At 38.6% G+C, this 13,224-nt stretch overlaps 1 protein-coding gene across 2 annotated transcripts; it reads right to left on the bottom strand.

Moving 5' to 3' along the window:
• LOC114855151 (inter-alpha-trypsin inhibitor heavy chain H3-like) lies at window positions 1–8,981 on the bottom strand. Of its 2 annotated transcripts, XM_029150048.3 has the most exons (26): window positions 8,879–8,981; window positions 8,063–8,223; window positions 7,864–7,968; window positions 7,556–7,718; window positions 7,358–7,468; window positions 6,926–7,054; window positions 6,689–6,805; window positions 6,365–6,533; window positions 6,169–6,279; window positions 5,736–5,917; window positions 5,465–5,644; window positions 5,269–5,390; window positions 4,832–4,980; window positions 4,720–4,740; window positions 3,575–3,613; window positions 2,991–3,023; window positions 2,813–2,848; window positions 2,465–2,494; window positions 2,203–2,241; window positions 1,928–1,957; window positions 1,649–1,678; window positions 1,109–1,216; window positions 831–996; window positions 535–683; window positions 347–431; window positions 1–224 (listed from the first exon to the last, which is right to left on the bottom strand). In XM_029150048.3, exons 1-26 carry the CDS (start codon window positions 8,948–8,950, stop codon window positions 110–112), a joined length of 2,652 nt encoding a protein of 883 aa, XP_029005881.1. In that variant the 5' UTR covers window positions 8,951–8,981; the 3' UTR covers window positions 1–109. The 2 variants fall into 2 exon arrangements, with proteins under 2 accessions (XP_029005881.1, XP_029005882.1); XM_029150049.3 differs by lacking the exon at window positions 1,928–1,957.
• Window positions 8,982–13,224: the final 4,243 nt, after the last annotated feature.

The raw sequence follows: 13,224 nt of genomic DNA, 5'->3' as shown, positions 1-13,224 counted from the left end.
AAAGCTTTGAAATATATTTATTGATTTGTAATTTTTATTATAGTAAATAACTGCTTGACCTATTTTGCTTTAAATTAACATATTTCTGGTGATTCTACGTGGAGATGAATTAAAATTTTGCAACAGTGAAATCATCCAGGCGTCTCTGCAGAGCGGACTCAGCAGACATGAACCAGCAGTCCAGTGTTGGGGCAGCAGAAATACTGTAGTCAACAGCACTGGATCTGCAAAGGAACCACAGACATGGTCATGTTTTTGTAGAAGGAGCTTCATTATACAAATTTTCACTTTTAAATAGCTTTTCATTCTGTGGTCTAATACTAAAGGGTATGAGACCAAACTGTACCTGGTGACACCAATCTCCTGATCTCTGATCTTCAGCTTTGTGGAGGGACTTTGCTGCAACTCCTCATAAACTGCTGGCTTTAGAACTAGACACATAAGATAAGAGGAAAAGCAGAGAATACTTGAATGATTGTTCAAACCTCATATGGATGCGATCATTAACTTATTTTTTGATTCATTCAAACAAACCTAAAATTCCATCAATGTTGTTGTCTGACGGCTTCTGTCTTAAAACTGGCCAGAGGAATTTGTTACCATCCACCTCATGAATTAAGACGACCATGCGAGTGTCTCCAACGGCAACATCAAATTCCTTGTCTCGTCCAGTCACTGTAATGCTGGAAAAAATACATAAATACATTGCAAAGCTTGTCCAACATTTTTCCTGTTATACACTGCACCAATAGTCAGTGACACAATATAAGGGAGGGTGGAAAGCAGCTGTTAGACAAGTTAGAGATAAAGGAGGTCCTCTGACTACTCACTCAGGTGAGACAAGGTTCCGTTCAAAGGAGCGCATATCTCCTGACGATTGTCTTACACTGATGCCAACTGTGGTGATCTCAACAAACTGGCCATTTTTTAAATGGATGCCAATTATTTTAAAGCCTCTGTCTTTTATAGAATCAAGATGACCAAACACAGATAGCTCTGTTAAAAAGAAGATGGATATCTGAAATGTTTGACATGTTTCACATTTTTTTAAGTCCTCTAGTTTAAGATAATAAAGAAACAATGAAATTGCAAGGAATGTTGTACTGACCCTCACTGGGATGGTGAAGAAGTTTTAGGCGAGTGTCTCCAGGTACGTTGAAGCAGAGTGGAAGAGACTGGTTCTCAGTTTTAATCAAAAACCTGTGAACAACAGGATCTAAAGATACAGAAACACAGAGTCACAGACTAAATGTGTGCATCTAGTGCAGTGGCTTTTACAGCAACATCAATTATATCTGCATCTTGTGGATAACGACAATATCTACAATACGCCAATTAATGTGCCAGAAATGGGATTGGGCCAAGTGATCAGACTGATATCCAATTACACATGAACATGTATTTAATGGTATGCACATGTTTATTATGCAGTCAGTGTATGAATTGAAGGTTTTTAAGCATTTGATCACATTTTTAAGTTATTGAAGCCAAAACACTATACCAGTGACTTTTGTAGGCTCTTAATCCCAAACTTCTGTAAACCAAAAGCTGCATACATGGCTGTATACGTGCATACACGTTTCTTAAACATTGAATATAGAAATATATACACCTCTTAGGCTACATATGATTTTAAGTTTTACTGTACCAGCAACCAGCAGATCAGCAGATGTCACTACTGACAAAACAAACAAAAGAATGCAGTAAGACGCATGTCTATAAACCGTTCAAATTATTTCACATGTAAACCCAGCTTCTCATTGCTCCACCACACAATAATTTCATTATAATATATATATATATATATATATATATATATATATATATATATATATATATATATATATATATATATATATATATATATATATATATATATATATATATGCATAATTATTTTATAAATTCTTTATTAACAAAAAAGTACCAGTAGATAATCTGGTGCGCAAATCAGGGCCTGTAAAACAAGACATCATGTAAAAGATAAAATAATGATGCTGGATGTAGATAGTGTAGTAGTAGACATCAATTTTGTAATTCAGTAGGCTCAGTTTGCTTCTCGTGTGAAGCCACAGTTTCATTGTAGCAAATCATATAAAACCTTACTGGAGCCAGATCACAAATTCACAATGGAACAAATTCAGAAATGAAATGTGATAACATTTTGTGATTGTTAAATTTGTTAAATTCTGAAAACCATACCCATTTTATACTGAGGACGGATCAACAAAGATGCTTCTTCTGAAAAACAAAATCAAGCCAAATGCCAGGTGTATACATAATTACAAGAGGGTGAAACGTTACAAATTACAATTTACACACATATGTAATCAGTACAGCCAAAAAACACTCTCTTATTAAAGTGTTGTATTGTGTTGTGTAATATCAACATGGCTGGTTTAGCTGCAAAATAACTAATTAGAGAAAGTAAACAGTAGTGATATCAGAGCTGTGCAAACAATACCTTCAATATGAAGAAGATGGGCATGTGCACCTAAAAACATAAATACTTTGCCATAAATACTTTAAATACATGAGTACTGAATACTGTAAAAAACAAAACAGCTGGCCGTAAGAAGTCGCCTTGGGCCTTGTGTGAGTGTGTGCATAGTTTAAAAGTAAAAGTATGCTACAATGATGATTTCACAATAATGATTTCAGCTATGTTGTTGCAAATAGGGAATTATCTTTGGATTTAAGAGGGTATCAATCAGAGAATTTCAACAGATCTGGTAAACATTGATAATCTTAAATAAAATATTGTAGTTACTGTATATCTAGCATATTAAAAGAAAAGCAAAAAATACAGTACCTGCTCTACCAAAATGAACAGGAAAACCATGGATTTCTAAAGGAAGAACACAAAATACACTGAGGTAATAAAAAACAAAACATTTACTGTAAGATAAAAAAAATATTTTGGAAGCATTAGGATTTATTTTGCAAAGTACACTACCTACCTACAGTACATACAGTATAACATACAATACCTTTACGAGTGGGAACATGAGAATATCCAACACCTAAAAATACATACCATAAATACATCAAACACACACCTTAAAGAACATTTCTATTATATTAATTAAGATGTATTTTGCAACAATGTTTGTTTATACGCAAGATTTATTTTTTATCTTTTGAAAGATGTCAACAGTTTGAATGTACCCAGTTAAAAATTGTTAATGATACTAAATTATAGGTTTAAAGTATTAAAGTCTTAAAGCAGCTTATATTTGCTGTGTGGTTTATAATTCCCATGTGCTGTAATAATATGGCAAAAATATTTTCTATTGTAAATATTAAAAGGATTTTTGGATTTTCCTGAATTTAAACCTCCTGTATGAAAGAGTATGTGGGCATCTTGAATGACTATTTACAATAGGTACAATAATTATTTCAGTTACAGTTATGTTCTTTTAAAGAGGGACTTAACATTATCTTTACTATACATTTAGGAGGGTATTAATCAGGGAACATTAACAGATCTTGTCTACCTTGATATCTGTCAGTAAAATACTGTAGTTACTGTACAGTATGTCAAAGGAGTATTAAAAGAAAAGCAATACAGTACCTCTGCTTCTTCCAGCACTACTATAACGAGCACTACTTCCTAAAACAAAAACATACTGTACATAAATGCTAAAACAATTATGGATAAATGAAAATAGGAAATTTGGTAAGAAAAGCGCTAAAGACACAGTACAGTACATTTGTGTTGCAAAGTATCAATGTGAAATATTTTTATTTACAGTACAATAATGACATTTTATTATAGTTAATTATAGTAATTAAAAATAATTATAGGTCAGACAGTTTTTAGCTAAATATTTTGGCAAATGTTTTCATTTAGTAAGTGACTTACCGGAAATGTTTTCATTTAGTAAGTGACTTACCGGATGACAGTACTGTCATCCACTAAAAGCTGAAGTTGGCATTATTGGCAGACCTTTAGGACATGTACACATTGTCCATCCATCCATTTTCTTAACCGCTTACTCCCTAGTGCGGGGTCACGGGGGTGCTGGAGCCTGTCCCAGCTGGCTACGGGCGAGAGGCAGGGTACACCCTGGACGGGTCGCCAGTCCAGGGTGTACCCGCAGGGCAACACATAGACAGACAACCATTCACTCACACACTCACACCTACGGGCAATGGAGAGAGGCCAATCAACCTAATGCACGTCTTTGGACTGTGGGAGGAAGCCGGAGAACCCGGAGAGAACCCACGCAAACACGGGGAGAACTTGCAAACTCCACACAGAAAGGCACAGGGGCCGCCTCCGGGAATCGAACCCAGAACCTTCTTGCTGTGAAGGTGGGGGCGACAGTGCTACCCACCACACCACGGTGCCGCCCCCCATTGTTTCTGTTTCAATTTAAAAATATATAAGCATTAAAGAAAGTTAACTTTTTCTGTCACTCAATTGCTGTACAAGATTTTCTACATCAAACCTGAATTTGCAACTGTAAAAACAGAAAAAAACATAATAAATGAGTTCAAAGTTTTACTTTTCGGTCTTGTAGTCTAATTTTAAATAAGCCACTTGCACAGTCCAAATGTTTGAGCTTTGTATACATCAAATTAAAATGTTTTTCCGATGTGCATCATCAAATGATTAATGGTTAATCAATTTGCAACATTTGTGAATGTATTTATATATAAAATACAATAATAAATTATTTGACATTATCAAGTTAAAGCAAGGCAATGCTATACCTGGATTAGGCTGCATCTGGCCTGTTAAAAGAAGAGATGAAGATAAACTTTTTAGATTTTGTATTCTGTTGTATGTATGTTTCTCACATTTGCACTGCTGCAGGTTTTTCACCTTCTTTGGGTTTATGCAGCACATCAGAGTTGTCTCCCTCAGGCTTGGTGACCACCATAGATGTGAGTGAGGTCACAAAGCTGTACTTCAGTGACAGCTTCAAGGCCTCTTCCCTCATTCGATCCTTCTCAGGCCCAGACAACTGCAGCCTAAGTTATGATTATTATTATTATTATTATTATTATTATTGACATAGTATTTTCACATATTAAACAATTAGTATGTCTTTCACACAATAAACATTTTCTTTTCATTTTCTTAAGACACTGTGATACAAGAACTTGAGCTGAAACTTTAAATCTGACACGTCAATATTTTACTTTCTTAGGAGCATCTCAAAATTGTGATTAGCACAATTTTATCATTATAGAGGACTTCAGCTTTTAATAATTCATTGATTACAGACTACAGAAGAAAATGGCCAACACCACACTCACGCCTTGTCCAGGAGTTGTTTGACTGAGAGGTAGGCCCAAACCCTCTGAAGGCGTCTGTCAGACACTGTGTCAGTCGATTCCACAGTGGGATTAGTGTCAGAAAACCTCACACTGCCTGTTCCCTGTTGTGGCCCACACTCATGTCATTAAAGCTGTTTCACATTATTACTTAATAAATGCTTAAATGAATTCTTACTGAAATGGCTATAACTTCTGGAGTGAAGGTCTCGATGTCATTGTCAGTGATCTGACCAGCCACCACAATCTCAGAGCCATTATAATACTGTGTGAAGTGAGTCTGGGTCAGATTGGTGCCTCCTGTGTACATCATGGTTACATTGGTCAACAGAGGAGTGGCCACCTCTTCATAGAAACCCTGTGAATGGACAGTGCAGGAATCTTGATTCTCCCCACGTCCAACAGTCCTCAGTAATGATAACATGAAGGAGCCAAGTCTTTCTAAATACCTTCAGCTGTAAGTCAGCATCAGAGTCCTCATAGATCCGTCGTGCTACACCGTTGTTCTGCAGTGACATCTTCTCAAGGAATTCAAAATTGACGCGAAAACCAAAACCAAGACAGTAGAGAGGAAATTTGCCTGCAACGGCCTTTCGGACATTGGACTGTATTTTTTTAAGGTTTGTCACCCCTGTAGTAACAAAATATGTTTATTTAAACAATCACCAGAAAAAGACAGTGAACAAATGTCACATCATGTCACAAAGTGGTAGACTTTGGTGGGTTCAAAATGATCGTTAATTTCTGAATGAAATGTGGATTATGTTACATTTTTTTAATTTCAAAACACCACAATCTAAAAAAAACAATGAAATACATGTAAATAAGTTATTTATGGTCTCATTAGGGCATAGTATTCATGCATGTGTATTTAGTCCTAACCTGAGGTGGGGTCCCCATCAGTCAGAAGTATAAGGATCCATGCTGAACCTTCTCTGGGATGTGCCTTCAGAATACGAGCTCCTTCCAGCACTGCTGCATTAATGTCAGTGGCTACAATGAAGTAAAAACATATTTAGTCTTTGCTGTTCTACTTGTTAACATCATACAAAATATATACTTATTAAAACACACTCACATCCGCTGGCTGGAATATTTTGTGCAAAAGTCTTGGCACTGTTCACATTTGTCTTGGTGGCCTGAACAAGTTCTCTCTTCCAGTGAAAAATGTCACCATCAAAAGTGATGAGACCGAAAAAATCATCTTCATTCAAATCGTTCAAAATATGGATTAATGCTGTCCTGGTCTGAGAAAAGAAGAATCACTGACATGTCAGGGCTTCAACTCAGGTTTAAAAACCCATGAGGTAATGATTAGTTCATGTTCAACGAAATTCATGCAACCGTCTCACTAAGCTAAAATTCCTGTTGTGCCTCAGTGACAGTATTTAACAAACTGTACCTGTTGTATTTTTCTGCCACTCATGGAGCCACTTTGATCAATAACAAAGACAACATTCTTTGGTATCCGTGGAAGACTGGACGGAGCAAAGTGGTGAACAAAATATCCACCTGATGCCTTAAAAAAATTTATATTTGTTGAAAAGGTTTGTTAATAAAGAAGTAGTTAGTTACTGTAGATACTTTATATCCTGTATTGTTGGTTTTCATGTAATAAACAGTAAACCACTTTATGTACCTTAATGTCACCAACTGAAATGTCCCTCTTGACATCATAAACAATAACCAGATCTCCATTCATACCCTGCTCTCCACAGCTGTCACATGTCTTCTGTTGGCTTTCAGTTGGGTAGAAGTACACCCACGCCTACAAACAAGAGAATGCCAGAAAACAGCATGAACTGAAAGGGACAAACTGAAGCTTGGACCTGGAGGCTGTTTCATCTCTGTTATGATATTGTAGCAGGGGGGTTATTCCCACCCTGAGTCGCTAAGGCCTATAGAAAAAATAACAGTTTTTGTGTTTGTAGAGTTATAGTTCAAGTGATGTCACGCAAATGTAAAAGTACAGTACATCATGATTAAAAAATGATGCATTGACTGGACAGTAAACTGGATGAAACAAACCAATAAACATACTGTAAGGATTTGCCATCACTTCCTGCTGTACCTGTTTGTCTGTCAGTGTTTTGGTGATGGCATTAGCCAGAGCTTTGGTGCTTAGTCCACCTTTAACCTCCAGGAAACTGATGCCGGCCTTTTCATCAATGTACACATCAACCTGGAAGGAAAATACTTAGAACCACTCATGAATCAATATGTAACGACCCCAACCCTCCCTGCATGACCATTACATGATGAGACCTACCTTGAAGTCGCTGACAGGCTGCATCGGCCGAGCATGGATTTGCAGTTCGTACTTGCCGTGCCTGCGTTTCAGCAGTTCCTCATACGTGAGTTCAAAGGTCACCTTTTGGTGAGCGGCCACAGTCACTGACGTCTTAAATTCCTCCAGGGTCCTCCCTACAGAGCTGCAATACAGAGCACCATCTCAGCACTGGAGCACAGGTTCTCACCCTCTTCTTTAGATTGTGCTACTGCATGTTACACTGAGGCCCCACTGTGAGAGGTTCAAGTAACAGACAGGACCTGTAGGTAGTAAAGTGGCCCATGTACCTGACGAGCCCAGCGCTTTGCCCACGGGATACAGCTGCAGTGTACTGCTGCTGAGCCTGTTCCTTGGTTTTCACAACACCATCGTACACCTGGCCGTCCATAAACCTGAAGAAATGATGGTGAACAACAGTCCTGACTGTCCCATGATTTGTTACTCTTTTATTGTTCATGTGTAAACCTATGTAAATATTTCACACACATTCTGAATTTACTGATGAAGGCATTCTTGGGAATCCGCACTTGGAATTCTACTTCCTTGGATTCGTTCATTCGATTGGCCATGCGGCTTGTGATGACTGTTGTAGCGTAACGACTGGTCACTGTGGAGTTGATGTGAAAGCTGTAGATGTCCCAGTCATCCTAGGAAAATACAGGAGGGTAGTAAATAAAGAATACACTGATCTTTTGACCAAGATCATCTGTTGATAGAATTCCAAACCCCAATTTCCCATTGCTTTGTGCATGTGCTTAAATAACATTTACATCTACTCTAGGCACAGTCCTTTGTCCACCAAAAGGCCTAACCTTTACAGGAGTAAAGTGATGTGTAGCTGGGTGATAACTGTGTGGTCTCTAACCAACATCCCTCAGGCTGAAGAAGCTACCTGAACAGATGGTGAAATGTTTTAACTCTAGAATTACAAAGTCTATGACTCAACTCAACTGCATCACAATGTTTACACCAGTTATTTAGTTACTGATTTTGTCTATTGAACTTTGCTCTTTGTCCCTAAAAGATTTACCAACAGATTCAACATTAGATTATGTTTTCACAATCAGACTAATACATCTTCAAGCACAAACACATGTTTTGGTCTTTTCAAAAGGTCACAACTCAAACAACACCCTGCAATGAGCGGCAAACAAGCATTTTTTTGTACAGAGGGTTTTACATGCAATGTCTTGTTTTATACAGTATTGACACAAAGCTAATCTACATTAATCTTACAATGGATGTCTTTCTCCAGTAAAATACTGTATTTACAGTGTAGTTGCTCAGCTTTTATGAACTTACTTTATTTGGCAATGAGGTGACCAAAGTCAGCAACAGACCAAAGAGGGTGGTTTGCATCAGAGCTCTCCCCATGATGTCTCCTGTCAGAGTGCAACCGTGCCTCCAGTTTGTCTTGTATCAACCTCCACCCACTCAACCACCCACCCACACATACACACAAACACAGAACAGCTACAGTGAGCGCTGGCCATACGTCTCAAGTGCTCTCATTCTTTTTTTTAAGTACACTTTACTACAATGACCTATTTTGGGGTTTTATGTTACAATAAACATAAAATCGATAAAAACAATAATTTAATTTAATTCAATTTTATTTATGTGGCACCAAATCACAACAGTTATCTCAAGGCACTTTACACACAGCAAGCCTTTAATTACAATTTGACTGCAACATTGGAGAAAAAAACTCCCTCTCTAACAAGGAAGAAACCTCCAGCAGAACCAGGCTGGATGTGTGTTGCCATCTGCCTTGACCGGTTAGGGTGAGGGGGGAGAGAGCGAGAGAGAAAAAGACAGCAACAACAAGCAACAGCAGGCGGAATTGGTTGGACCAGGGACCGGACACAGGCAGGGCTGGTTAGACCAGGGACGGACGTAGGTGGGATGGTTGGACTAGGGACCAGGCTGGATGTGGGCGGCCCCCTGCCTCGACCGGTTGAGGGGATCCCAGTGCGGTCAGGGGATAGAGAGAGAGAAAAACACGGCAACAACAACAAGCAACAACAGAGCACACGAAAGATGGTTGGACCAGAGACTGGACACAGGCAGGATGGTTGGATCCGCAGCTGCCCATCACAGACACCAAACTTTGAGTCCAATGATACCTGTAGGTGATGGGGGGGGGGGGGGGGGGGGGGGGGGGGGGGGGGGGGGGGGGGGGGTCACGCAAATGTAAAAGTACATCATGATTAAAAAATGATGCATTGACTGGGGGGGGGGGGGGGAGAGAAAGAGACCAGGTTAGTTGAACATAGAACAATGATGGGAGGTTATTGGACAGAGAAGGTAGAAGGAAACAGAGGAGCTCAGTGTATAAATTAAGTCCCCCAGCAGTCTTTAACTAAGAGATGGTTCCTGTAACTAACAATAATTGCCAGTGACCTGAACCATCTCTAACTATAGGCTTTATCAAAAAGGAAGGTTTTAAGCCTAATTTTAAAGGTGGAGAGTGTGTCAGCTTCTCGAACCTGAAGAGGGAGCTGGTTCCAGAGGACAGGAGCTTGGTAGCTGAAAGCTCTGCCTCCCATTCTACATTTAAAAACTCTAGGAACCACAAGTAGCCCAGCGCTCTAAGAACAGTGTTTTGCTCCGAGCATAAAGAACTATGAGGTCTTTAAGATAAGAAGGAGCTTTATCATTGAGTACATTGTAGGTGAATAGAAGAATTTTAAATTCTATCCTACATTTTACATGCCGCCAGTTCAGAGAAGCTAATGTAGGAGAAATGTGATCTCTCTTTTTAAGTTCTGTCAGAACTCTAGCTGCGGCATTTTGAATAAGCTGTAGGCTTTTTAAAGAGCTGTTAGGACATCCTATGAGTAAGGAGTTACAGTAGTCCAGCCTAGAGGTAACAAATTCATGGATCAATTTCTCTGCATCGCTCTGAGAGAGGATGCTTCTGATTTTAGCTACTGTATATTTCTAAGATGAAAGTAGGCAGTTCTAGAGATTTGGTTAAAGTATGATGTAAAAGAGAGGTCAAAGATGACACAAGGTTCCTCAGTAGAATCTGAAGCTAATGTTATGCCATCCAGGGTGGCTATCTGAATCAATAGTGTCTCTCTCAGATTTTTAGGCCCAACAGTTTTATCTGAATTTAGTTGAAGGAAGTTTTGGGACATCCAAGATTTGATGTCTTTTAAACAACTCTGAATTTTGACTAGTTGATCTGTTTCATTTGGTTCAAAAGACATATATAGCTTAGTATCATCTGCATAAGAATGAAAATTAATAGAATGCATCCTAATAATCTCACCTAGAGGAGACATGTATAGGCTAAACAGAATTGGACCAAGCACAGAACCTTGTGGTACTCCATAGCTAATCCTTGTGCATGTGGAGAATTTCTCATTAACATGAACAAACTGGAATCTGTTCAACAAATAGGATTTAAACCATCCCAGTGCTGTTACTTTAATTACGATTCTATCTTCTAGTCTCTGTAATAGAATGTTATGATAAACTGTATCAATCAATAAGATCTAACAGGACAAGGACAGAAACTAGACCATTGACTGAAGCTAAGAGAAGATCATTAGTGACTCTAACCAGAGCTGTTTCTGTGCTATGATGTTTTCTAAATCCTGACTGAAAATCTTCGCACAGGTTATTCCCACTCAGGTGGTCAGATAATTGTTTAGCCACAATTTTTTCAAGAATCTTAGAAATAAAGGGTCAATTTGAAATGGGCCTATAGTTGGCTAGTTCTCCAGGGTCCAGAGTAGGTTTTTTCAATAAAGATTTGACCACAGCCACCTTAAAAGCCTGTGGTACATAGCCTATTTGTAAAGATTGGTTGATTTGATTTAATATGGACAAGCTGATTAAAGGTAGAACTTCTTTGAGTAATCTGGTTGGGATTGGATCTAAAAGACAAGTGGACGACTTGGAGGAGTTGATTATTGAGGTTAAGTCCATATGAGTTATGGAAAAGAAGCTGTCTAGGTAAGACAGAGGATTTGGTATATTTAAAGTTGATTGATCTAGACAGTGCTTTCTGTCGTTTGGAAGGAGTCGCTGCTGAATGTTTTTTCTAATGATGATAATTTTATTAGTAAAGTAGTTCATAAAGTCATTGCTGCTGAGATTTAAGGGGATAGTAGACTCAACACAGCTATGACTCTTAGTCAGCCTGGCTATAGTGCTGAAAAGAAACCTGGGGTTGTTTTTGTTTTCCTCAATCAGGGAGGAATAATGTGTTTTTCTAGCAGCACAAAGTGCTTTTTTATATATTATTAGGCTGTCCTACCATGCAATGCAGTTTACATTTATTTTGTTGGAACGCCACTGCCTTTGTAGTTGTCTGGTCCTGTGCTTAAGGCTGCGGATCTCTGAGTTATACCACAGAGCTAACCTCCTCTGATTCACTGCCGTCTTCTTCAGAGGAGCGACTGTGTCTAACATTGTACGTAGAGAAGCTGCAGCATCATCTACAAGACAGTCAACCTGTTCATAAGGATTAAGGTGACTGTTCTCTGTGTATCTACAAGACATTGAGGCAAAAGATGATGGAATCATCTGCTTGAATCTGGCAACGGCGTTGTCAGATAAACATCTGCTATAGTAAGATTTCTTTCCAGCTGCTGTAAGGTCAATTATGCTAAATTCAGAAGTTAATAAGAAATGGTCAGATAACAGAGGGTTTTGGGGAAGAACTATTAAATTATCAATTTCAACCCCATATGTCAAGATCGAGGGTACGGTTAAAACGATGAGCAGGTTCATTTACCTGTTGAGTAAAACCAATAGTGTCTAATTAGGAGTTTAAAGCAGTGCTGAGACAATTACTGTCAACATCTACATGAATGTTAAAGTCTCCCACTACAATGACTTTATCTGTGCTAAGAACTAAGTCAAATAGGAATTCAGAGAATTCAGTTAAGAACTCTATAGAGCAGGAGGACGGTAAACAATACAAAACACAACTGGCTTCTGAGTTTTAGAGTCTGGGTGAGAAAGACTCAGAGGCTCTCAAATGAGTTATAGCTATGTTTAAGTTTAGGAGTAATTAATAAATCTAAGCTATAAATTGCTGCTACTCCTCCACCTCTACCTGTACATCTAGGAACATGATAGTTTGTGTATCTTATTGGAGTCGACTCATTTAAAGTAACATATTCATCCTGCTGCAGCCAGGTTTCAGTGAGACAGAACAGATCTATGTGATGGTCACTTATCAAGTCATGTATTAACAAGGATTTAGATGAGAGAGATCTGATATTTAATAAACCACACTTTAATAACTTATGGTTACTTTGTTTTGTAAGAGGAACTGTTTTGATGTTTATTAAATTCTGGTAAGTCACTCCTCTTTGATTTGTTTGTGACTTGTATAGTTTAGGTGGTCGGGAAGCAGACACAGTCTCTATGCGATAACTAATATAACTAAGACTAAGAGTGGGTGGCGGCTGTAGAGAACCTGCAGAGAGGCGTGTAAGACTGCGACTCTGCGTCCTGGGCTCCACTCTGAGTTGTCACGGAGTGGGGAGTGTAAGCAACATGGCCATGTTACGAGAGAGCAGAGAGGCTCCGTTCAACGTGGGATGGACGCCGTCTCTTCTAATCAGCCCAGGTTTTCCCCAAAAAGTGCTCCAGTTAGCCACAAAGCCCACACCGTTTGCAGGACA

Source organism: Betta splendens, chromosome 5, assembly GCF_900634795.4.
Source record: "Betta splendens chromosome 5, fBetSpl5.4, whole genome shotgun sequence".
Lineage (NCBI taxonomy): Eukaryota > Metazoa > Chordata > Actinopteri > Anabantiformes > Osphronemidae > Betta > Betta splendens.
Note: the sequence above shows the minus strand (reverse complement) of the source record. Positions and strands in the feature narration are given on the sequence as shown.